General features: G+C 42.9%; 1 protein-coding gene across 3 annotated transcripts in view; it reads right to left on the reverse strand.

Annotated features, from left to right (window-relative positions):
- The window catches only part of NAV2 (neuron navigator 2), a 434,895-nt gene that overhangs the window by 269,671 nt on the left and 138,128 nt on the right, over positions 1 to 27,096 (reverse strand). For all 3 annotated transcript variants that reach the window (XR_008374143.1, XM_053560432.1, XM_053560431.1), the window contains exons 2-3: positions 23,985 to 24,102; positions 16,431 to 16,483 (exon numbers count right to left, since the gene is read on the reverse strand). Coding sequence is in view for 2 of the 3 variants with exons in the window: in XM_053560432.1 (XP_053416407.1) it covers positions 16,431 to 16,483; positions 23,985 to 24,102 (171 nt within the window). In the remaining variant the exon portion in view is untranslated. The remainder of the gene's footprint in view (positions 1 to 16,430; positions 16,484 to 23,984; positions 24,103 to 27,096) is intronic.

Consider the following 27,096-nt stretch of genomic DNA (forward strand, 5'->3'; position numbering starts at 1 on the left):
TTGGGTTGGCCCCTAGTAAAACAAAGAATTAGACAAGTGTATTTGCCTTCCATTTCCTCCTCTGAGCTTTCGTTTCAAGCCCAGCTACCCAGGAATCTGGGCCCTCACCATACCCTGGTGTCATGCCTGCCTCTTACCAACACCTCCCTTGAAAAGGCAAGGATAAACTATTTCATACCAAGACAGAGAGACTGCCATTGGCTTCCCATATTATCTCTTCCCCACACTTATCAGATGACAATATCTGTTGACAGAATATGGACTTTGGACTCTGCCTAGATTCTGGCTCCCTGATTACTCACAAGACACCAGGAAGATTATTAACTGCTTCAAGCCTCAGATTTGGCATCTATAACATGGAGATACTGATATCTACCTCATAGCATCACTGAAAGGATTAAATGGGTGTATACATGTCAATGGCCTAGAATTTTATATAGTCAGAGCTTTACAAAGGCTCATTCTTCATACAATTTAATAATGGCAGGATTTTACACATGGGTGGCATTTCCCGAAAGTGAAAGGTCATTTTGAAGTGTGAGACGCTCTGAAATTTGTTAATAGTAGTACAGCCTTTCCACAAATTAGTGCTTTTGTCACTGGCATTCATTTTGGCACTGCTAGTATCAGCACTATCTATCCACAAAGCCTTCTGGTCCAAGTCTTCTCTATCAAGTTGCATGAGAAAGCCTTTTGGGCAAATAGTTAAGGAGAGTCAACAGTCTATTATGGAAAACAGTACGGAGTTTCCTAAAAAAGTTAAAAATGGAACCACCATAAAATTCAGCCAATCTCACTTTTGGGTATATATCCACAGGAAAGGAAATCAGTACCTCAAAGAGATATCTGCACCCCCACGTTCACGAAAACATTATTCATGATAGCCAAGATATGGGAGCCACTCAACTTAGGTGTCGATTAAAGGATGAATGGATAAAGAAGATATGTATATACATATACACACATACAACGGAATATCATTCATCCTCAAAAAGGAAGGAAATCATGGCACATGCTACAACAAAGATAAAGCTGGAGGACATTATGCTCAGTGAAATAAGCCAGATACGGAAAGACAAATACCACACGATCTCATTTATAAGAGGAATTGAAAAAAGTTGAACTCATAGAAGCAGAGAGTGGAATAGTGGTTATCAGAGGATAGGGGATATAAAAACGGGGAGATGGTTGTCAAAGGGTATAAACTTTCAGTTATAAGATGAAGAAGTTCTGGGGATCTAGCAGGGGTAGTGATGAATGTATTAGTTACTTTGTGGAAATCATTATACAATGTCTATGTATATCAAATCTATTCAAAAGTCAAATACAGTATAAGATCCATAGCTGACCACCTCCCTACACTGACCACCTACCTCCTTAAGTTGTCTAATTTTCTTTTTCTTTTTTTTTTTTCTTCAACAAATTTTGAATTTATTAGTACAGTAATAAAAGCAGCTTCTGGTATTGTCATTTCTTAATCTGTTTATAAAGATTTTTTCTTTTTTTTTTTTTTATTGTTGGGGATTCATTGAGGGTACAATAAGCCAGGTTACACTGATTGCAATTGTTAGGCAAAGTCCCTCTTGCAATCAAGTCTTGCCCCCATAAAGTGTGACACACACCAAGGCCCCACCCCCCTCCCTCCGTCCCTCTTTCTGCTTTCCCCCCATAATGACCTTAATTGTCATTAATTGTCCTCATATCAAAATTGAGTACATAGGATTCATGCTTCTCCATTCTTGTGATGCTTTACTAAGAATAATGTCTTCCACTTCCATGGATTAACAAGCTGTGGTATATGTATACCATGGAATACTATTCAGCCATTAAAAAAAATGGAGACTTTACTTCCTTCGTATTAACCGGGATGGAAGTGGAAGACATTATTCTAAGTTGTCTAATTTTCATAGACCAGACATATACCAACCATGTATACACATCAGTACAATAGGCCTAGTTCCTGATGTCGACCACCTCTGTATGTTGACCAGTTTGTTACAGTCCCTTAGGTGGTTATTTTACAGAGGTTCTACTGTAGTTTGGTTTTTTGCAAAAAAAAAAAATGACTTTTCCCACAGCCACAGAAAAGAATACAAACTCCTACTTGAACTTTTAAGAAAACTCTCACATCCAGTCCCCTAGCCACATGGCTGCCTCCTGAACCAATAAGGAAGGGCGGAACGACAGACACCTGTTGGCCAAGAGTTGACTTTAAGGAAATAATCACTCTGCTAAACAGTCACAAATGTGTGAAGGAACAACTTAGATGTATCTAGTCACCTACTCAAAAGCTTGACACTGATGCACTATGCTCTTTTGAAAAGGTCTGGTTCTTTTTGTATCTCTGCCATGTTTACATACTTAAACCCATATACCACCACAAAACCTTCAAGAAGCAGCAGAATATAAATGCAAAATTAAATAAGACCGCAGATCCTTAATATACAGGAGTATATACGTCCCCAGAGTACAGTGAAGCTCAGTTTGGGAAAGACCACTAGAACATGTCACTTCACCCACAAAACAGGTATATATAAAGGAGTATGGTAATGGAATGAATTACAGAGGAAGGCCAAGAGTGAAACTCACTAGCTACGTGAGCTCCCTCACGCCAGACTGAGCTACTCAATATTGTAGCTCAGCCAATTTGCCACTTCTGTAGCTTACGGTTCTTCTGAGTTGTTCATAAACAGCCGATCCATGGATTTCAACCCTGCAATTCCAAGGGTAGTATGTACTTAAGCACAAGACTGTCCTGACAGCATCCATAAGCAGGAAACAAAACCAAGCAAATCCTTTGAATGCTTTAATACTCAATCCAGAATCCTGCAGGACTTTAGCTCGCCCACTCTGATGATGGCTGCAAGGAAGGAGACTGTTTTATTATTCTCTGCCTCTATATATCACCCTATAGTGTTAATGTCTGGAAAAAAATCTAATCCAAAATTATCATTCTGTTTCCACTTCAATTTCAAATTTTGCTTGCAATTAGTGGATGACTATTATATGCCAATCATAATACCTGGACCTTCCACATGCATTACCTCAAACTATTTTTTATTTCAAAACCTGTTTGGAGATCTGGCTAAAGAGCTGCACCTGAATTATGGACCACTGGCAATTGTTAATATATAAGAGATTTTGTGAGTAATACACAGAATATTTTATAATGAGAAATGATTTGGCCAATAGTTTCCAATCCTAAAAGCTGTGATCAAAGAGACACATGTTACCCAATTAGAAATTATGAGATTAAGAATAATTAAGAACCACCTGAGAGAAAAACCCAATTAAATTCAAGAAGGGGGGAGTCAGAGAGGCAGTCTCGTAAGTTCCCACCTAACGGGTATAATGCATGGGTATGCCACACACTTCCTGGGCGAAGGGCACAATTCCAACTCCAACTTTACCTTACAAATGCAAACAACATAACCTAATTTTATGTACCCTCATATTAATCTGAAATAAAAAAATAAATAAAATTTATAAAAACAAAAAGGTAAGCATATCATTAATAATTAAAATAATTCTTGGCTCTGCCATAGCCAGAATGTCAGAGGTGTGCTCAAAATTCACTGAAAGAGATAAGCAAACTGGGCAAGGAGGGTCTCTATTATAGGATAGCCTGAGCTTCCTAAGGCTATAAGATACCTAATGCACCTGTGAAGAAACAGTGACAATTTTTAACTTGTCATATAACGCTAATCTCTGTTACAATTTATATCCCAGTCAAGTATTTGTTTGAATCAAATAAAACTGCCATTTTTGTAGACCAAGAAATGGTTAAAGTATAGGCTATTTCATATGGATCCACCAATATATCAGTGTCAGTGTGTCAGGAAGACACTACCCACTGCCCCAAAGGCTAAAATTAGAGTGCTGGGTGATCATTAAAATAGGGTACTTTACAGTCATTCATAAAGGAAGTGACCAGTGAGTTCTGAAACTCAGCATCAAATCCCTCTAAGACCCTCTCAAAGGAGTCTCAGAACACTGATTATGCAATGCATACAAAGGAAAAGATCAAGTCAGAAGAAATCCCCCAGCCAAACACCCCAGCTAACCCTTAACAGCTTTTTGCTTTGGTTAGGGCAGTGGTTCTCAACCTTCCTAATGCCATGGCCCTTTAATACAGTTCCTGCGGGTCATGACCCACAAGTTGAGAACCACTGGGTTAAGGTCTCCTCTGCACAATTCCCTTAGAGAAGCAGAATAGGGTCTGAGGAATGCTTTAATTCCAAATTGACTCATCTCAAACCCTCCCATTAAAATAAAAATTAGCACTAGTAGTCCTTGAGGGAAAGCAGGGATCCATGCCCTTTTCTTCCGGCCTTCCTAGATCTTCAGGGTAAAGTATAAGAGATAAGACAGATGGGATTCTGGACAGATTCTGCCAGCCCATTCTACTCTACATAATTGGTACCACGTTCACACTAATGTGGGAAGCCCTCTCACCCATGAAAGCTATTCACATAGGAAAAAGTCAACTCATCTCCAAGTGTAATCATTACTAGGGCCATTACCAAGAGAAGATTTCAATGATGGACAAGAGAATTAAGGATTTAATGACCAGCGTTAAGTATAGGGAACCATGGATTTCCCAGAGCTCCCTAGCCACCTTTGGGCAAGGTACTTACTTTCCCTGAGCCTCAGTTTTCCTTTTAGTAAAGTGATGATGATTATCCTTTCTTGAAAGCTTTAGAGAGGCCCTTCCAAAAAACCAATATTTGCACTCTCAAAAGCATGAAGCACTGGCCTAAGTCCTTTCCCCTACATTATTTTGGTGAATTTTAATTTTTATCTGCCACTAGATACAGTAGATATTATTTTCATCATTTTTCAGATGGGGAAATGGAAGTGCAGTGTTGACGTGCCCTCCTAAATCACAGTATTAAATGGCAGAGTTGGGATGTGAACATGATGGAAAGTGTTCTGTAAGCTGCGAAGACCCTGCAAACATGGGGTATTAATGACCAAACAGCAAGTTCTTTTCTAAAACTAAAAAAGAAAAACATGACCACCTTGTTTGGCCCATTTCCCTGCCCTCTGCTTTTAGGAGTGTGATGAAGCAACTACCACAAGCAATCAGTTCATCCAAAGGAAATCCAATCTATAATCAAGAGGACAAAAGGTACTTCACAGAGGCAGGAGTGACTTCTCAGCAGAATAAATGGAAGTTCTCTTATACTGTTTAAAGCTTCAGGAGCAGGAAGAATTCAAACCAATATAAACATTTATACGCACTACTTCAAATCAAGATCGTCCCCAAACTAAAATCTTTCAAACTATCATAAGCCAGTTCTTAGGATTCCTGAGGGAACTTATGATACTTACAAGAATATAATAGTTTGAATGTGTTTGGGGTGAACGAGGGGGAGACAGGTAACCTGTGAATAAAAAAGCCTGAGTGTAAGGCAACAGGGAATGGTGGAGATTGTGACAAACAGCCCACCCCTACCAAAAGGAGGCAGCTGCTACCCAGTTTTAGCCAGTTTTTGCTTATGTAGTGCCAATGCATGAACGATCCTTTTTTTTTTAAGTATTATTGATTTTTATTTAACTGTTGATATAGGTTCAGTTTTTTTTTTTGTTTTTTTTTTTAAGGTCTTTAAAAGAGACCTCAACTTAGCTTTTTGGCTACCTACCATTCTCTACTCTTTGCTTAAGTGAGCAGCACCCTGGCATTCATCTACTGACCAATTTCCAACATGCAGATGCCTTATAGCTAACTGTGCCCTATAAAGTGCAAATAGGAATTCCTCGTCAAGTTCTATTTCATGGAAAATTTTTTTTTTTTAAAACCAAAAAACACACACATAAAAAAATACCCCTTTGATGCTAGACTGAAACATAAGAATTCTATGAAGACATATGCGAGGAGATGGATTCAAGCATGAGGCCCAGATGGCTTTTCTATAAGCCACAATCTACATGGTTATAAATCATCATCAGATTTCTCGTTCATCTGTAGCTATGCTGCCTCCTCCTACCCCTTAGCCTGGGTCATCCGCACATTTGCTAAGTTCTTTAACCATATTGAGCACCACGTTGCCACTCACAACGCCGTAGTCCCAGTGTAGGTGTGATGAGAATTTCTTAATTAAATATCCACAGAGAATCTACCAGGTGCTAAGGCAGTGTGGGCAGCTGGACAGATGTGACCCCTGCCCTCAAAGAAGTTAATGTCTAGTGGGAATACACACAGTAAAGAACAATGTGCTAAAAGGATTCTCACCCCAAAATTTTAGTGGAGGAAACCAAAAATCAGAGGTTAAGTGAGCTGGGAGAAGTAGAGAAGGCGCTTCAGAGTCCCACCAGACCACAGCCAGGTGCAGTCAGACCCCATCAATTTAGAACATGCAATAGTGCTCAGACGAAAGAATACTGTAAAAAGCATCCTAACCTTTTCAAAAAGGTAAATGGATTCACTCATTGAAAGTATTTTCATCAAATTTAAACATATCCTTTAGAATGAATTTGTAAAATTGCAAGCCACTATACAAATTGACACATATGTAAATGTATGTCTGTGTGGACAGCCATACACTCTCCTAAATAGGCTTCTCTACTTGACTTAGATAACATGCCACACTTGGCAAGGTGTGGTCACCAGATCAGCAACATCCTCATCACCCGGAGCTTGTCAAAAATACAAATTCTCTGGCTCCTCCCAGACCAACTGAATCAGAGACTCTGGGGTCGAGGCTCAGCAATCAGCTTTAATAATTTCTCTGGGTGCTTCTCAGAGCATTGCTATAGGTTTTGGCAAACCAAACATTATTTTCCATATTAGTAAAAAATAATCAATTATGTTGGTGTCTTTTAACACATCTTTATAACTAAATGAAAATATAAAATTGTAAGAGAAGATGTTGAAAGGCGAGATTTTCTTGGCTTAGGACTACTCAAATGTCTTGAAAGCATTTAAAAGCACATAGAGCATTTGACGTATTAAAATTCGAAGTGTAACTTTACTCCACTCTCTGGGAAACTCCTGGATGGTTGGCCCATTTACTGTTTAGCTCTTTCATCTGAGAAAAATTAGCTGAGCACTTCCAACATACCTAGCCCTATGCCAGATGCTGGGAATATGGAGATTTTTACTGAACTGAAAGATTAAAAAAAAAAAAATCACACATTTTACAAAACTTTGATGTTATTAAATTGCATATAAAATATGATGAATCTACCATAAAATTTGCTTAAATGTTATGTTAATTATAAGATAAACGTATATTAGTTGGAGATCATAATACCTACTCGTGGGTTTACATTGGCATAAAAAAGTCCAGAAGACCCACCATCTACTTCTAATTACTTAGATGACATGTGCATGCCTCTCCCATGACAGCTCAGTATCTGAGGCCACCCATAATGTGGACACAGAGCTGGAAATGAACTGTGGGTCTGCCTTCACCATGCTCCCCTACAACCATCTGCTTTGAATATACAATGTGGAAAGCTCCATTCTGAAGTGCTCTAATTGGGGCACCTTCCAGAAACTCAGAAGCCCAAGAGGCCCATATTTACAGCAAAACGAGCCTCTGCCGTAAAATCCAGATAGCTTACTGTCTGATTCAGCAAGAGTTACTTTGCTTAAACCCGAGTCTATTGGCTTCCTAATGCTGTTCTAACCATCCCTGATTCACCCCTCACAACAACCACAGAAGGCAGCTTCCATCACTACCCCCTCTTCCAGATGAGAAACAAGACTCAGAGATTCGGTTAACTTGCCCAGCACGCATGCCCTGTCTGTGGGACCCAGGTCTGCCTGATTCCAGGGTCCACATATATTCTTCTTCATCTCACATCTCCTTCCCATGACAGCATGGATGTCTCATCCAGAGCCTCCACCTATTTCTATCTGAGGGACTAGTGTTACTAAAATAATTTTTTGTACCTCCATTTCTTCCTCGGTTGATTTCCTTTATATGTAGAACAGCAAAACAGTTAAGGGAACAGGCTCTGGAGCCAGGCTCCCAGCATGCAAACCCCAGCCTGCCACTTATTAGCTGTGTGACCTTGAGCAAGTTATTCAACCACTCTCGACCTCTGTTTCCTCATCTATAAAAGGGGAAAAACAGTGGTATCTGCTCGTCTAGGGTTTTATGAAGATAAAATCAGTCAATGTAGATAGAATACCTAAAACAGTGCCCAGTCTAAGTGTCTGCTATGTACTGTAATATAACATTTAGGGTCAAAGGCTCTACAGTGTGAAGGGAAGGGACTAGAGGTTTCTTATCATGCCCCAGCCAGCCCCCAGCAGAGCACATCAAATGGCAGCAGGGTCTAAATTCTCTACATAGTTTGTACATTTCTTCCTAATGAAATGAACAAAATACATTCCTCAATCTATAGGAATGTTATGAGAATGAGTTAAAACATGTCAGGCACTTAGGACTGCACATTATTATTTTTATTATCAATAATAATCTTTGGGCTTGGCGCCTGTGGCTCAAGCAGCTAAGGCGCCAGCCACATACACCTGAGCTGGCGGGTTCAAATCCAGCCCGGGCCCGCCAAACAACAATGATGGCTGCAACCAAAAAATGGCCAGGCCTTGTGGTGGGTGCCTATAGTCCTAGCTACTTGGGAGGTGGAAGCAGGAGACTCGCTTGAGCCCAGGAGTTGGAGCTTGCTGTGAGCTGTAATGCCATGGCACTCTACTCAGGGTGACAGCTTGAGGCTCTGTCTCAAAAAACAAAAAAAAAAATTATCATCATCACCATCATCATCATCATCTCTGGTCGTCGTGAGGAAGCCTACATATGCTTACCTCAAGCAGCATGAAAAAACTTAAACTTAATAATCGACCATAATCCCTGAGAGTTATTAAAAATTTCCTATTTGGGTCCTCTGGATAAACCAAGGAAGCAAAGAATGAAAAGACAGAAAAATATTACTTCTACAACAGTGCTAAGTATCTGTTTCTTAAATGCCAAAAAGAACATCCAAATTAATACCTAGTGCTCAAATCCCTGCTTAGCTGTAGATAATGAAATCAGAACAATGATATGCTACAGGCCTCTGGTCACACAAACATAATTCAGGCCAGGTCCCTCCTTGGTCTTTCCATCTGCCCATCTGAACATCCCACATTTACTGAACACCAAGTATATGCCAGTCACCTAAATGGTAGGTGCTTAGAGTACTCTAGAGAGAGATATGGTATCGCCTTCAAGAAGATGGGTAACTAGACAACCATGAGAAAGTGAGTTATGCCAAAGGCAGGCCCAGGACATCTGGGGACCCAAGATGTCCATGTTTATTATCAACAATAACCTCTGGTAGTTGTGAGGCACCTAATTATGCCAATGCCTTGAGGAAACAGTTGACCTGAATATCAAAGGTCACACTGCCCAAGAGGAGACAAAAAGTTGTCTCTAGCAGACCAGACAGTATGCAAAGTACAAAGGCATGAGTGTGCATGGCCTGCTTAGTGCACCACAAGAGTGTGGCTGAGGCTTAGTGTCTGAGCAGCACAGTGGCAGGAGAGGATGGAAAGGGGATCTTGAAGAACCTTTTATTCGGTGCCCATGAGTATGGAGAGAAAAATGAGACAGTGACAGTTTCAAATAAAGCGTGAGTTAGGAGAAGAGATGGATGTGAAGGCTGTGAAGGAAGGATGGCCTAAGCATTAAGAGTGACAGTGGATGTGCCACCAAAGGTGGGAAGCTGTGGATGCTTCCTGGTGATCTTGGCCCCGGACTCTTTCCACTTTGCTTTAAATTCTAAGTAGCCTGCGGACTTTTCCTCATTCCTTCTCGGTTCTGCCTCATGTGTGTGCCCTTAGGGTTGAGTAAAAATAGGCCTGAGGCCCAGGGAAGAGGCAGCTCAGCTGCCTGAGGATCTCAGACACTCCCCAGGATCTCAGACACTCCCCATGTGGCTGACTTTCTGGCAGCTGTTGGGAGGGCTCAAGGTCACTGGGCCTGGAAACCTGATCCCACTGCAGATGGCCTTCTAGCCCAGGAAGCTCTGTGGAGAGCACGGCCGGAGGTGCCTGGCGCCAGGGCTCTTCAAGGGGCTGCCTCTCACCAGGGGCCACCTGCCCCTATTTCAATGTTTGCGTTCCCATCAACAGGTCAACTCAGGCCCTTTCCAGAAATATTCAATCTCTTTCCTTGTGGCTAACTCTCAGCTAAGCCTACTTTGTTCTGCTGCATCCGCAGATGAAAAATGAGGACAAAAGTTGGTGAAATAGAGGTTATTTTTATTGCACATATTTATTTATAATAAACATTTCTCATTCTTGGTCATGGGGGTGAACACCACAGTTTCTGAAACTAGACTGTCTTGGGTTCGGGCTCCACGCCTACCTTCTAGGTAAATAATCTAAGGGCCAAAACAACCTTTAAATCTCCAGTCTCCAGTCCCCGTGTACAAAATGGAGACAATAATTGCACCTATGGTATAGCACTATTTTGAGGAGTAGTATAATAACTAGGTCAGCTCTTAGCACATAGATATTAGAGAGTGTTCAGTAAATGCTTCCTCACTGAAGTCTCACGCTAGCTACGTACAAAGTCCTTCTCATCCACATTTTCCAGAAGAGGACGTGAAGTGCTGAAGCCAAGTGGATTACCCAGAGCCACCTTGCTAAGATGGGACTGAGCCAAGATTGATCAACACTGCTTTGTGCCTGGAGATTGGGTGGGGAGTTCCTTTTGAGTCTAGTACTATCATTCAGAGAGACACAGGTAAACAAATAAACTCAGGCCTCCACACTCTAACAAGCCCCCGCCCAAAGGTGGGGCTGGCCATGCTGGAGGCAATACTTGAGAAATCACCACCACCACAAGAACCACCATTTATGAGCACTGTCCTGTGCCCAGCAGCGGGCCAGCACTTCATGCAGATCGTCTCATGGAAGCCTGTGACAACCCTGTGAAGGTCACTACTGTTGTTACAGGAACTGGTCACTGAGAGACTAAACGGCATGCCCTGGGTCACAGCAGTCGGCCTCGGAGCCTGATCTCAGCTGTGACACCTTGTAGCGTCTTTCTACAGAGGAGTAAGACAGAGGAAGACCAAATAAAGGAGGGCTGGCACGGCCACATTCCCTCCCAGGCTCTGTCCCACTTGTCTCCCCAGGCACTGGCCCTCTGCAGTGCTGGGTACGGTGGCCTTGCTTATGGCAGCAACTCAGTTCCAGTGGCTTTCACATAGAGGCTTCCACAAAGGATTTTAATAGGGAAAAAGGGGGTGGGGGGTTGTTCCGCTTATGGAAGAGAAGTTTCAAAACCATTGCTCTGCCCTTCTCTACATCTAAGTGCAGACTCACTTTGTCTTGGAAACTCAGGTACTACCATTTTCCATAGAGCCACCCCTGAAAGGACAGGGTAAGGAGAGCTGTGCCCTATACAACAAGTGTACCAATTCTGGGGTCTCTGGAGCCCCCGGGGCCCATGATCTGCTCAGGCTGTGTGCAACATTGGGGGGGGACATACAATCTGTGGATGAGAGAGCTGGCAGCTTTTCTCAGATTTTCCAAAGGGTTCCAACCACCACCCCCCAAATATGACTGACCACTAAAACAAACGACCTTCATCATAGAAACCGCCATTTATTGAGCACTGATCATATACCAAGAGAATGTTATGCTCACCTACACCAAAGATGCTGTTGGGAGGATGAACTAAGAGAAAACATTGTCTTTGCAAAGCATTCAGAACGCACCTGGCAGAAGGCAAACACTATAAACTCTGCTTATGGTTTATCACTTTAATTATTATTACCCATTATTATCATTTCAATTGCCTCATTAGTCTTCATGAGAACTTTATTAAGTATGTAGTATTATTAATCCTGCTTTATAGAACAAGAAATCTGAGGCTTCAGAAGGTTAAATTATTAGCTCAAGGCCACAGAGGAAGAGAAGGAGCTGAGGCCTGGCTCTGCTGGTTCTCCCACTCAGGCTCAGGCTGGCCCTGGGTCTAGAGATGCACTAAGGGTGGAAAGCAAGAGGGCTCCCCAAAACCCCCAGAGGAGGCAGGGGGAAACCCTGGCTGGCAGGCCCAGCCTGGAGGGGAAAGCAGGCCTGGGCTGCTGCTTTTTTTGCTGAAAAGGCAAGCAGGCTTGGCTAACTTTGTGCCTCCCCTAATCAACAACAGAAAGCCAGGCTGCTTAAAATAATAATGATTAAAAAAGAAAACCACCCCCTGCGGCTGGCTATTCCCAGGCTCCAGAGTGAGCCAATGCCTCCGATGTCTGAGAGCCAGTGAGTTAAGGGAGCTAAGCAGTGGCTGCCCCAGCACTTCTGGCTGAGCTCCAAGCAATGTTTTTCCTTCCAAACTAATACATAACTCTGCTGAACACACTACTTGAAAGCCAAAGAGATGTCCTTAGGTTGTCATGGCAATGTTAAACAGACAAAACATTTTAACAAGCTCTGACGCACACATACAAACTTATTTAAAGACCAAGGGGATAAAGCTGGGGGTGGGGGATGCAGGGTGAGGGGTTGGGGTGGGTGTGTTATTTCTAAAGTTCCATCTCCAAGGATTTGGCCCCAAAAAGATCTAGGACAGACTGAGACAGGGTAAAGGACTCCTTAACAACAAGCAGAGGCCAGGGCTTGCTCCAGGAAGGGAAAGCAGCTGCCATGCGTCTCTATCTTTGGGTCGCTGTCACAGTCCCATCTTATGCCAGCCAAGATCTGGGCATGCAGGGTTATGGATGCAGATGGAAGGGAATAAGGCTGAGCCCTGGGGACTGGACCTGTGTTTTTCACCCAGCCCACAGTAGAGTCAGGAGGGTCAAAGGCGCATGTGAATATGTAATCCTTAAAGGGCTGTGTAGACACTTGTTCACACTGTTATTAAAAATATCACCATTTCCAACCAGCAGCATTTTCATGTCCCAGATTCCAGGATTGAACATCCACCCATAATAGTTAATGGCTGCAGTTTTCTCCTTTAGAAAAAATTTGTTCTAAGGCACTGGGGGTTTGCTCCCCTAGATCCAGAAATCTAGGGAGTGATGAAGAATGCAGAAGGCTCGCCCCAGGTCTGCAAGGGCCTCCATGCCTATGGGTCTGCCGTGCTCTGGGCTCTCCCATGCCATACTTGTCACGCTGGGCACAGCAGGGCACGGGGCTGATGCTGTAGAGAGGCTGGCAGAGGCTCACCAGGTGCCGTTGGGGGCGATACGGTATGACTGAGGAAAATGTTTGCAAAACCTTCCTCTTCCATGATAACTTCCGATAAACAGATTCTCCAGAAATGGGTTTCAGGCCTGGCTCTCTGCTTGGAATCCTCTTTTGCTCATCATTCCTTGCAGTTCCCCTCTCCCTTTTCAAGGCTCACCCCTTAGAAATTAACCTCCCTGCTCTGGGAGGGTGGGGAGGAATAGGCCCCCACTGCTCCATGCACAGATAGCTCCTGAGTCAGCTGCAATGTTCTGTTCTAGTCATTCTCTGCTCTCTTGGCCTACTCATCAAATCTTGTTCACCTATGTGCTCACCTACCCTCGCTCACTGCCTGCCCTTAGTAGACACTCTGTGACTGTTTGCTGACTGACACTCTAAAGTGTATGCACCATTACGCTCATGTGCTGCCAGCCCTGGAATTCCCCAGCCCATATTCTGCAGTATCTATTTCCATTTCCCCATTCTCTGGGAAGAAAGCAGAACTTGAAGCAGAGCCTGGGTGGAGTACGTGGAGCCAAGAACAGGGCACCTGGGAGTCTGGTGAGTCGGGAGGCTTGAAGGGAGGGAGGAGAAAGTGTGTTCTCTTCCAGAGCACATCCCTACTGCAGCGCTCATGCTCCCACCTACCCTTTAGCTGAGGATGTGAATTGGCTGCAAGAAAACTGGAATCGTACCCACTCCACTCCACATCTGCTTTGAACCAGAACTGCCTTTGACTCCATTATTAAAGGCCCTGAAGTATACTACCTGTTTTCTTAAACAGTGACCACATTAACTCCACACTTATTATTTTGGGGAGAGTAACAGTTAAAAGAAAAATCCCAATAAAATACCCTTCCCAGGCTCTCATCTCATGTGTGTCCTCTCCCTGCTGCCAAAATCACACCCTCCATTGACCTTCCCCTTTGGTTTCCTCCAAACAGGCAATATTTAGCAAACAACAATAACATATGTTTATCATTGGCCACCCCACATAAAACCTAACTTGGAGGCTAACCACCTAGGAAGTCTAGCAATGGTAGCCCACACCCTGTGCCATATTCTCAAATTACCCTTCTTAAGAGCAAAAATGCTTTAAGCCTGTATTTGCGAGTGTGCACACATATAGGTGTGTCCTATTCGCCAGAACAACACCCATGCCTATCTATAAGGACTTCCTGCCTGACCTGGTGAGTTCTTCTTCATGTTTTGTCATTGTTCTGTGATGTAGGGGCAAGGACAATGTCCCTGTTGACTTATCATCATCTCTCTCATTTCCTGCAGAATGGAATGACTGTGGTGAAGATTCTTACATTTTCCTGGACTCACATCCTGTATGCTGAACTATTCCCTGCTAGTTTTACGAGAAGACTGTGTCTGTCTCCCCGCCCCTAAGCTGGAACTAATTATCACAGATAATTACAGGATTTTATATTCGTGTGTTCTAAAAAAACAGTCCACAAAAGAGAAAAATCCCCAAAACAATGTAGCATTGATACAGCTGGAAGTTATAGAGAAACCACAAAATTGTATTGGTGCTATAATAACATTTATAAATAACTTGTTTGCATACAGAACTAAAATTCGCAAAGAAGAATATGAGGTAACAATATTATAGGTTAAGCATCCCCAATCTGAAAATCTAAAAGCCAAAATACTCCAAAATCTAAAACTTTTTGAGCACCAGCATGACACTCAAAGGAAATGTTCACTGGAACATTTTTGCATTCTGGGATTAGGGATGCTGTAAGAATAATATAAATATTCCAAAATCCAAAACATCTGAATCCCAAAAGATTTCTGGTCCAATTATCTCGGATAAGAGCTACTCAACCTGTATTTTATAAGCTTGAAAAGTGGGCTTTATCAATATGCAACATCTCTAACAGAGAGTGCAGAAAATACAAATGCACCAAATAGAATAAAAGCTTGACTACCTTAGAATGTCAGTTCACACGTGCATTATAATGGGCTGAGGCAATTGACTGGATATCTATCCTAGAGGGAAATAATGCATCTCTTTCAAGTGAAGATATAACTGCATATGTAAAATACTCGCACTAAAATTAAGTCCTCTATCATCCAAATTTTCTCAATTATTAATACACTAGACAGCTGCAGTAGCTGTAGCAAAAAATAGCAGCCAAGCTTTTCCCAAAGTCAAAGCAGCCATGAGATGTCTGCCTGGGGACTTTCTTATGTCAGGAGCGGTTGGTCTCTGGATCAAATGAAAAGAAACGAAACCTCCAGTGAAACAATTAAAAAAGAGAGAGAAACTTGTTTCAGAATGTAAACGGAAAAATGACACCCCCTCCTAACCTCTTCATATTAAAACTGTTTTTGTGCATGGAAAAGAGTTGACTGAAAAGGTTGCCTCTCTGCCCAACTTACTGGGAAGAAACAACTCAGAAAATTAAACTGTAAACCCAAGGAACGCCAATCACTTTGGTGTACTTTTGAAATGAGATCTATTAAATTATGCCTACTCAAAATAGGTGAGAAACAAATTATGACTTTTTCAGATTTCTGGAAGTTATCCTTAAATTGCCAGCTTCATATCTTAAACAGGTAGCAGGAGCATCTTAACAGACTATAGCAACACATTCTTTATGTGAATATTCATGCTTGCAAAGTGTTGTGAAGTGAAAAGCTAAGCACTCAAGAGTATAACAATGCAATGTTTTCTGAACTCAACAATGAGCTTGAGTTTTAATTTGAAGATGAGGTATAGGACATGCAACAAGAAAAGAACAGACTTTAAAAGATTTTTTGTTGTTTTTTTTAAAAGCAATAATAATAAAGCTAAAATGCATTACACTACAGAGGATGTCACTTGTCAAGGTTACACAGAGAATGGTCCAGATGTCATCTACCCTTTGAAGGCCCTCAGACCCATGACGCAATTTCCTCCTTAGTAAGATACCATCACGCCCTCAATGCCCCAGCACTATGCATGAGCACATATTACTGTGGGTCTTTGAGAAAGCAAAACAAGTCACAGCAGTTCAAGTTCTAAACATGTGTATGTTTGCACTAGTTGTGTATAATTTGTGTCTAAGAGAGTAAGGACAATATTTTGTTTTCGCTGTCTCACAAGCCACATACAAACACAGCCATTTTTAATAAACGCCAACAAATGTCAGAAGCAGAGCATAGCTACTTGGAAATGACTGTGGGTTTAGTAATCTAACCCCCTGGAGTAAAGCCTCTGGTGTGAACGCTTTCAAGAGGATCAATATCACTTAGAGGCAGGGCTTGCTAACATAACACAAACACTACCTACGTACCATGTACCACTTACCATTTGCGACCTGTTCTTCGGACAGCCATTGATGTCTTCAATCTTTTCATTTGCTGAAAAAGGAAACACAAGTCAGAGAGACATTTTCAGTAATAATGTTGAGGCCAACCAAGTCCTAAGGCCCAGACTAGGGTTTGTCCAATCAACGCAGGCATGTGAAATGCTGAGACACTTCTAGCAAGCTTCAGGACTTACTCATCAAGCTGCCGTCCTCCAGGGACAGCTGGGGCAAGGTCGTCATCTAAAACAGAGACAACTGCATTGATGACAGTCTAGGAGTGATGGGGGATCGTGGAAATGCTTGGAGACTGGGCAACAGAGTGAGCTGTGACTGTGCTGTAGGCGCTTAGAAAAAGCAAATGCAACCATGACCTCCCCACAAAAGATGAAGTAGTTCAAGAGTGGATCAGTCCAGCTACAACTCAGCTCCTGGGGACAAAAGCCACAGATGAAAGCATCTCATCTCATCTTCGGTCAGAAATATTAATATTGCTTTTGTTTGTTCTGATATGATGGTAAATGAGAAAAATAAGAGAGATTTAAAAATCACTTGACCAAGGCTATATACTAAGTCCAAATCGGATCTAGGAACACACATGCTTAAAGTCATAATAGCACTTAGCTACTTAGAGAGCTGATAGAAAGAGATAGCATTGAATTAAGAGGGAGTCAAGTACTGATACAAGGAAGGAATTCCACCCAGCTTCTTAGGGTGAATGTTGACTGTTCTAAGTATGACGCAGTCATGGAAAGACACCATCCAAGGTGTCCATGGAGAGGTTGCACTGGGGAATGCAGCACCACAAGAAAGGCAGTAAGCACAGTGGTTAGAGCACTGGCTTTGGAGGCAAAGATGCCCCAGTTGGAATCCCAGCTGTAGCTTCTTAGCTGTGTGATCTCAGCCACGTCACTCAACCTCTCCGGGCCACAGTTTCCTCCTCTTTAAAATAGAACTAAAACTACCAACTTCACAGGAGAAGCAATGAGAATTCAATGACACAGTGCCAGTAGACTGCTTAGCACAGCACCTAGCACATGGAGCTTTCTAAATGTTAGTATCATTAACCCAATAATATATATTCTTATCATTTATGTAAAATATATGAAATAAAAATTTTCTTTTGGACTTATCCATCTCAGTTAAATGCAGAAATTCAGTTAGAATTCCATACTAAAGAATTAAGGAATTCTAACTGAATTTCTCCATCTTAGTTAAATGCAGAAATTCAGTTAGAATTCCATACTAAAGAATTAAGGGGCTAGGCGCCTGTGGCTCAAGTGGCTAAGACGCCAGCCACATACATCTGAGCTGGTGGGTTCGAATCCAGCCTGGGCCCGCCAAACAACAATGACAGCTGCAACCAAAAAAATAGCCAGGCGTTGTGTCAGATGCCTGTAGTCCCAGCTACTTGGGAGGATGAGGCAAGAGAATCGCTCAAGCCCAGGAGTTGGAGGTTTCTGAGCTAAGATGCCATGGCACTCTACCCAGGGTGACAGCTTGAGGCTCTGTCTCAAACAAAAAAAGAAAGAATTAAGGATATGCCTCCTCTTAAAGCCTTTAAAAGCTGGCCCACCCAGTCCCATGTACCTATACCCCGCACCTTCATCTACAGTAGGATAAAGCACACTCAACATGTCTGTTTTCACAGCACCCTGTATCTGCCTCTATTTTGTTCTTATTTATCTGATATGCAAAACCTCTTCTGGGCGGCGCCTGTGGCTCAAGGAGTAGGGCGCCGGTCCCATATGCCGGAGGTGGCGGGTTCAAACCTAGCCCCGGCCAAAAAAAAACATACACACACACACAAAAAAACCTCTTCTTATCGCCCTCAACTGTGCTGTAAGAGCTTGGCAGACATGCAGAGCTTATTTTCACATTTGTATCCTTAGAGCTAAATAACTGCTTGCGAAAGAAAATAGATTTTAATAGATCTGATACCCAAAATTTCCATGCAGAGCAAAGGCATGAAAAACTGTCCAAAAAGGATAATAAAATCAAAGTGTCCCAAGCCTCTAAAATGTTAGAAACCTCAGCCTAAATATAGCTCACCATTATTTTAAAATGGGTTTATTTTTTTCTCTAGTGTTTCTACCTTGAGAGAGAAGTGAAAATTAAGAAAGCAAGCTAAATGTTGGGAATTGTTTAAAAATCTAACCCCTGCGGGACAGCGTGGTTAATATAAACTCAACCTACTCTGCACGTTCTTTAGAACTTGCCAAAAGTAATAGATGTTCAGGTTTATGACCCATCTGGGAAAATCCTAATCTTCAGAGATCCAATTGAGTTTTCCCACCTCTACTTAATGTAAGAATATTGGGACAGGCATTCTAGAAAGCCTTACTTCCAAAAGAGGTGCCATGAAAAGCCCATACCAAATGCCCAGTGAATGGAATGATTCATAAATATTTGTTCTACAGTTCACCAGAAAATATGATTAGCCACAATATATTACCAGCATATAAATGCCATAAAAAGAGATTTTTATCTGTTTTGTTTCCTACTAAAACCCCATAGCTTAGGACAGTGTCTGGCACACACGATCCATTCAATAAATATTTGTCATTGGAACTAAGAGATGAGTATTCCGAACATCTCAGTGAACCCAAGCTGTACTGTCTATTTTCAGGCAGCTGTCCTACTTGTAAATACAGCTGAAGATACTAAAGCAGAAAAAGAAAAGAACCTTGACAAATGGCACTCTTTCCGATGTGGGAAATCATGGCAGGCATGAACTCTGACCTTGGATTTTGATACACAACGTTGGAGAAAATAAATATGTGGCTTTGGAGAATCGAGGCCAATCAAGGTATCTTCCAATTGGCTACTCATGACGACTAAAGTCATAAGTCATTGAATTCTGATCAATACCCAGTGCAGCATTAGGTCATTAGTGTTCATTACAGTGAAGGATGGATAAATGTGATCCTAAAAAGTCATCTGGGATGTTTTGAAGATGCTTTATATGCCATCAGGATAATAAAACCAAAGGCCTTTTTCTAATTACTCCTCTAATTCCTTTTCATGGTCCATCACCTAAACCCAGTCAGGTGCTCTTTGAATTCAAATAGCATGGCTCCTATAAGCCTAAAGCTGCCATTTTACAGCAATCAGGATAAACCCATGGAGTGAAACCCACTTACTACCATGCTAAAGGGTATCTGGGAAGAGCTGCATTCAATGACTAATCCAAACTCAAAATAAATTCTTAATAAAAATAAGAAGGTACCAGACCACCCTGTTTCCAGTTTCATATAATTTAAATACTTATTTACTTAAATTCCAAAGACTTTCTATGATTGCCATAAAGCAGCTCTGATTCTGTTGGTTAAGAAGGAAGAGCTTGGTCTTCAGAGCTGAATATATTAACTCAGGGCAGGGGGTCTTTGGCTGGAGACCAAAAGCAATCAAAGAAACAAAGGCATTTACTCCCAAAGTCCTCAATCGTGATTAAAACTGGCATCCTTAAGTACCAATGATAATTTATTTATTCCAGCACATTCAAGACCTTCTTAGCTACACTAATGCAGTAAGCTGTCTGCACACAAGGTGACAATTTAGTCATTAGAAAGCACGAATGCACTTTTTAAATAAGAAAAGTGGCATCGAGCTTATTACTTTTCAAAATACCTCCATTAAAGGATTCACAGCATTCCAATGGCCTGTGCATCTATGCACTTATCATCCCTGGTAGTTGGCAGTCCTGCCAATGAAAAGAGAAGAAACCAGCTGTCCAGAGCAGTAAAAGACTTACCCAAGGTCACACAATGGTAGTAGGTCATCAACAGAAAGAAGGCATAGTCCTACATGTCTACATGTTGTGTGAATTTCCCAGCTGCACTTGGAGACAACATAAATGGCGGGAAAATAAGCATCAGCTCATACCACTTCTAAGGGGAAATCTTCCTTCCTCTCTCCCTCTGCTCCCTCTTTTTCTCCAATCCTCTTTTCTTCATCCTTTCCCTCCCTCTCCTCTTATTTCTCTTTCTTTCAGCCCTTCTTTCTCCCCCTCTCTCCTTTCCTTGCTCCAACCTCTTCTGGCATCCTCCCCTGACAACAATGTAAGCAAAGGAGGGAGGGCTCTCTCTCTTGATTCATGCTGTTTATTCTGGCCTCGTAAACCTTTCTAATAACTCATGGAGATGGCACCATGATGGGCTGGCAGGCAACTGCTGACTCTAGGCAGCTCATGACTCAAGAAGATAATCACACTAATAAGAGGTTGAACACAGGGACCCAATCTTTAGCTACCAAAGGCAACAATGGAAAAGTGTGGACTTCAGAAGTAAAGAGTACAAATGATCAACAGTTTGTTGACCTGGTCAGAAAATGCCACTCCCCTCTCCCTCAGCAAAAGACCTGTATTCACAGATATACTAAGACAAAATCCTCTGGATTAGCAGATAGACAATATAAGAGAGAAGTCACACAGGAGACTTTGATGCTTGTTTCCTTCTCTGCTCCCCATCTTCTGGGTCTCTTGATCTGCACACACAGAGCAGAGGATGTGAGCCATATCATGGCACAGTCAGGAGGAGAGTCAGATGCTGACATCTGGCCTTGCTTTGGTCTTTGGCCAGAGTGATCCTTTCCTGACAGTCTAAGGGAAGCAACCTGGTGACCTGAGATGCAGTTTGGGCTGGTGGTACTAACTTGAGTCTTTGGAACTACAGATCGGCATGCCTTAGGCCCAAGGGGGCCACATCTAGGGAAATTCATCTCATCTGAATAGATTCAGGAAAGCATCCTCCTGAGCAATGATATAAACTGCTCTGGCTTACATTTTTGTAGCACTATGTTTAGTAAATTCACAACATACACGCTACCATTTGGCTTTTCTGAGCCCAAGGCAGACATGACTAATCTATCACGATACACACTGACACTGACAGCAAGATTTCTTCATCCTTCTACATGTAGCTTTCAAGGCACCTGCTACCAAGTGCCATCCAGGATCATGTCATAGTTTCCAAACATACCTCATATTGATACCCAACTTGAATTTTATAAGCCACACTTTGTCTTTTGCTGCTTGTGCTGACACATTGGAAGGTTTCCAATGGAAACACTCTGCACAGCCCCAAGACTCAGTTACAGTGGGCCTGCATGTGTAATATGACCCTGCTGATAGGAACTTCAAAACCCAGCTCAGGTGCAAGTCACACCTTCCAAGACCTTAACAAAAAATGGTACCCCTTCTTCCAAGGCTCTGAGCCTTGCACATTCTTTCTTTATTCCTAGTAAGGAGTGCAATGCTGCACACAGTTGGATGTTCAGTAAATGGCTACTAACCTAAAGTGAAGGGGGGCAAAGTCCTGAACTAGATTAATTGTCTCTAGAGTGAAAAGTGATATAACACAGCAGAGTGAAGACAAGAAGCTTCCAAAGCAGGATGACCCAGCTTAGAATCTTCACACAGACTAGACATGTGATATTGGGCTACTGATCTTTGCCCAACCTCAATTTCCACATCTGCGAAATGAGGAGAATAGCATCTACTTGAAAAGGATGTTGAGAAAATTAAATAAGAGAAAATTTTTAAAGAGCTTGGTACAAGTGATGGTGAACAGTGGGAGGAAAAGGAACTGGAAGGAGTGACCCAGATAGACTTTACAGTGATTGCCAAGGATGCCCACACTCTGCTACCCTTGCCTTTGTCCAATCCCCTTTCTTGGAGTGTGAGCAGGACCTGTGACTAGCTTCTAACCAATGGAACATGGCCAAGATTACTTTACATTATATAACATTGCATCTTGCTACCAGACAAGCTCTAAAAACTTTCTCCCCCTTGCTGGCATTAAAGAAGTTGGTGGTGGGATGGCACCTGTGGCTCAAAGGAGTAGGGCACTGGCCCCATATGCTGGAGGTGGTGGGTTCAAACCCAGCCCCAGCCAAAAACTGCAAAAATAAAAAAAAGAAGTTGGTGGTGGGCTCAGTGCCTGTAGCACAGTGGTTATGGCACCAGCCACATATACCAGGGGTGGCAGGTTCGAACCCAGCCCGGACCAGCTAAACAACTGCAACAAAAAATAGCCGGGTGTTGTGGCAGGCACCTGTAGTCCCAGCTACTTGGGAAGCTGCGGCAAGAGAATAGCTTAAGAGCAAGAGTTTGAGGTTGCTGTGAGCTGTGACGCCACGGCACTCTACCAAGGGCAACATAGTGACACTGTGTCTCAAAAAAATAATAATAATAAGTTGTGGCCATAATAGTTGAGGGAGGAGAGAGGGGGACCTTGTGGCAAGGGGGGTAAGCAGCTTCCAGGAGGTGAGGGTGGCCTCCAGGGACAGCCAGTGAGAAACTAGGACCCATACTCCTATAACTACAAGGAAAAGAGTTCTGCCAACAACCCAACTGATAATAAAAGCAGCTCCTCCCCAGTCAAGCCACCAGATAAGAATGCAATCCAGGCCAATAGTTTGTCAAAAGCCTTGCAGAGGTACCCAGCTAAGCCATGCCCAGACTCCTGATGCCCAGAAGCTGTGACATAATAAATAAGTGTTGTAGTTTTTAAGTAGACAATTTCATAACAATTTGTTAAACAGCACGGCAAAGAGAAAAAAGGAAGAAGAGGAACAACAGCAGCTCTTCTTATGAAAGCAATCTACGATAGCAGGAAAACTTCTTGTTTGAGTAACAGCAGCAGTCCAAAAGTTTCCACTAAGGCCAGTCTGTGTTTTCAGGTACGTTGTCTGCAGATCTGAGAACACCTGAAACTATGAAAGGCAACTTCTCACGCTTGAAGGATAAACAAACTTTTCCATAACAACACATGCCAGAGGGGCTGGGACTTCTGTCCTCTGCCTGTGCCTTCTCCCTTGGCACAATCGACTACCAAGGCTACCAGCGACAACAATCAGCCTAATGCTGCCTAATTGACCTCCCGCCTGCTCAGTCTGCTCAGAGATCTCAGGCAAGGCCACAGGGAGGTTCCCATAAAGCCCATGCCACAGCCGCGGCCAGCATCCACCCGCCTTTCTTCCCAGAAGGAAGTCTCTTCTCCCAGAGCATGGCCAAGGCACAGAGAACTCCCTCTGCTCAAGATCCCTTCCCCTAGTATTAAAACCAGAACCAACCAACCTTTTCTGGAGTTTCAGCCTTTGATTTTTCAGGCCCAATTAGAGTTGGCAGACTTAAACCAGCCTCATTTTACGTAAATATATGTGTGTGTGTGTGTTTCCAGAATAATCCTCAAAAATAGTACCATCCAAATGGGAAATGAGAAAGCATAAAAGATAGGAGTAGGCAAGAATAGGGGAAGAAGCACCCCTCTCCAAACCCACCAGCATTTCCTTCTGGCCTTGGCCAGTCTTTCCTCTAAGAAGATCAAGATGAGATTGCTGTGTGTGCGTGTGTGTGATCTTAACAGGGAAAGTAAAATAGCAAGTGGGTACTCTCACAACCTGAGTCAAAGCATGAAATCAAATAAATTGTCAATACATGAGAAATGTTGCCTTCTCCTTAGAGATTTCTGTGTTCCCTCCCACCCACTCCACTAGACTGCTTTTGGGCTGGCTCCACGGTAGCTGGTAAATTTCAAGGTAAAATCTGCTCTTACCCACAACCTGGATGATCTGGGCCAGGAGGACACCATCCGTCACATCTTGCTGGAGATCCTTGATGAGACGCTTGTGGCCAGATTTTGCTAGATAATGATTGGCCCAGTCTGTGTAGATCTGCAAAAAAGCAAACAGGCAACTTGAGGAAGTTAGTCGGACCCTATCTCTGAGTCGGAGGCAGCTGCTAAGACCGGCACAGCAGCCACCATCCCACTGCCAAGCTTCCGGGGCCAGCCAAGACCATTAACATTCAGGGCATTGTGCTTAGCAGGCATTCAGCTAACCATCACTGGGCTTTCGCTATTGAGAGATCTGCCATCAAGGCTCAGGGAAAAGCTAAAGAAAGCTTCAAAACATACAGAGGCCTGAATGGGACAGGGGACACGGAACTAAACAGTCTGCTCCAGACGGCTTTGAGAGGCTGCGGATCTAGACGCAGGCAAAATGTCCCCCACCCCTTCCCATCTTTTCTTCTTTATTGAGAAAACAACGTATGGGGAGGTTACCACCCAACAGGCATCTCTAACAGGGCCATGTCAGGGTAAGGAGCGCTATTGAGTTAGCTGAGTTCTCAGGAGCCTGGGTCCCTTAGAAAGGAGCCAAGTATGAAAACAAAGACCCTCAATTACTCGTGTGTGAGTGAAGTTATTTATGGCCTCACAATAATCTCCAATTTAATTGGTTTAATTGAAAAGCCAGGCATCATTTTCACTGTTGGGATTGTGTGAACAAAACTCAACAAATTCCAACATACTTAAACACAACACTGGTGTGCACAGAAGCCTGGAAGGCGAAGGCTGGGTCACCATGGAATCAGGAGAGGAGACCCGCTCTTCTTGGTAACGGAATCATTAGGGCAAAATAATATTTTCCTTTTTTAGGTTGTCATTTTGCTCCATTTATTTATTTATTTTTTTTTTTATAGAGACAGAGTCTCACTTTATGGCCCTCGGTAGAGTGCCGTGGCATCACACAGCTCACAGCAACCTCCAACTCCTGGGCTTAAGCGACTCTCTTGCCTCAGCCTCCCGAGTAGCTGGGACTACAGGCGCCCGCCACAACGCCCGGCTATTTTTTGGTTGCAGTTTGGCCGGGGCTGGGTTTGAACCCGCCACCCTCGGTATATGGGGCCGGCGCCCTACCGACTGAGCCACAGGCGCCACCCATGTTGCTCCATTTATTAAACTGTTGGAACATAATAGTTGTACATATTGGGAGAGGTACTTCTACACAGGCTGATAAGCACAAGAAAACTCTCAAATGAAAACTTTTTCCCCAACTGTCAGAGCCAAAAACAAACAACAAAACACCTCCCCATCGATTTTGAGTGCTAAGTTCCATGCTCGGATTTATGAGCTTGCATTGGGGTGTGTATGTGGACATCCAGGCCCCTGCATATCAGTACCTCTTCTTTTCCCAGAGTGATAATGAATGAATGACTACCCCAAAAGAGAAGTGTCCCACCTTAGTATATTGCAACATGTTCACATGCTAATCCACACGATGCCGCCACCAAAATGATGGAGGTGACTGTTCAACCTCCAACTGTCTGTGTGACTCCCAGAGCAGCAGAAGCTCCCATCCTCACCCAGGCTCTCATTCTCCCTCCTGTTTTCAAATAGTTCACCCAGGATAATCTCACACAATCGGGCACGGCCCCTCAAGGCTCCGAGAATGGGAACAGGAGATAGGACTGGACCTGCAAATAAGCAGGGTCCCTCCAGGGAGGCAGCATCTCTGGCTCCGCCACTTGTAGGACATGGGAGCCCGGGAGTGCTCATTCCAAGAAAGGGCGAGACAAAGCTACACATTCTAGTGCATCAAGAGGTGACAATGACAACACCTGCCCGCCATCCACCCATCCAGCTCTGTCTCCCACTGCAGAGACCCAAAAGCAGAAGCATGCTCACAATATGCTTCTATTTTAATACTGCAGCCCGATGACCCCATCCTTAAATACACACCAGTCTTCTTTCCCGTGACTCCCAAGTGTTCAAAAACAAAAAATCTAATAAAACAAGATCATTTTCAACTCTTTAAGTATGGAGAAGGCTAAGGAAGTGGACTGCCATCTTTGTAATGGTAATGAATTCTAATGAAACTCCTAAAATTTAAAAGATCATTGAGTGAAACTAGTAAGAAGAAAAGGGAAAAAAAAAATAACATTAAAAGGAAAAGAGACAGACTTGGGTTTCAGTCTCACTTCTGTAGGTCCCACAGGGTAGGAATTTGGGTCTGTTTTGTTCAATGTGTATCCCAAGTACCTACAATAGTACAAAGAATGCTAAAATTTCTCAATATGTGTCTGTGGATAAATGGATGAATGACTTCATGTTGACTTAGTTCATCTCCCGAGTCTTAAGTTTTCTCATCTGTGAGGTGGGATCAATCCTATCTATTTGTCAGTTATTATGAGGACAGAGTACTACAACATATTTGAAAATAAAAGTGTCTTATGCCAAACAGAAACTCAATAAATTCAACTAACATATAGTTCCTGCTACATGTCAACCACTGGTACCAACATTTTACACATGTTAATTCATTCAATCCTCATTCTATTTTTTTTTCTTTTTTTTTTTTTGTAGAGGCAGAGTCTCACTCTATCGCCCTCGGTAGAGTGTTGTGGCGTCACACAGCTCACAACAACCTCCAACTCCTGGGCTTAGGTGATTCTCTTGCCTCAGCCTCCTGAGTATCTGGGACTACAGGCCCCCGCCACAACGCCTGACTATTTTTTTGTTGCAGTTTGGCCGGGGCTGGGTTTGAACCCACCACCCTCGGTATATGGGGCCAGCGCCCTAGCCCCTGAGCCACAGGTGCCACCCTCAATCCTCATTCTAGATGGTAGATGCTATTACTGGGTCCATTTTTCAGAAGAGGAAACTAAAGAACAAAGAAGTAGTAATTTGTCCAGGGTCACATGGAAATGGCAGTGCCAAGATTTAAGCCTAGGCTTATTTCAGAATTGTTTAGACACTCTACAACACTGCCTCCCTGAATACAAATATAAATGTTAGTTGAGTCATCCATCCCCTCCAGGTCATCCTCCTACTGGCTCTAGACATATTCCTCCATTATATTCTCTAAAGGAATTAAAAATAAAAATCA

The sequence above is a fragment of the Nycticebus coucang genome, chromosome 14 (genome assembly GCF_027406575.1).
Source record: "Nycticebus coucang isolate mNycCou1 chromosome 14, mNycCou1.pri, whole genome shotgun sequence".
NCBI classification, from domain to species: Eukaryota; Metazoa; Chordata; class Mammalia; order Primates; family Lorisidae; genus Nycticebus; species Nycticebus coucang.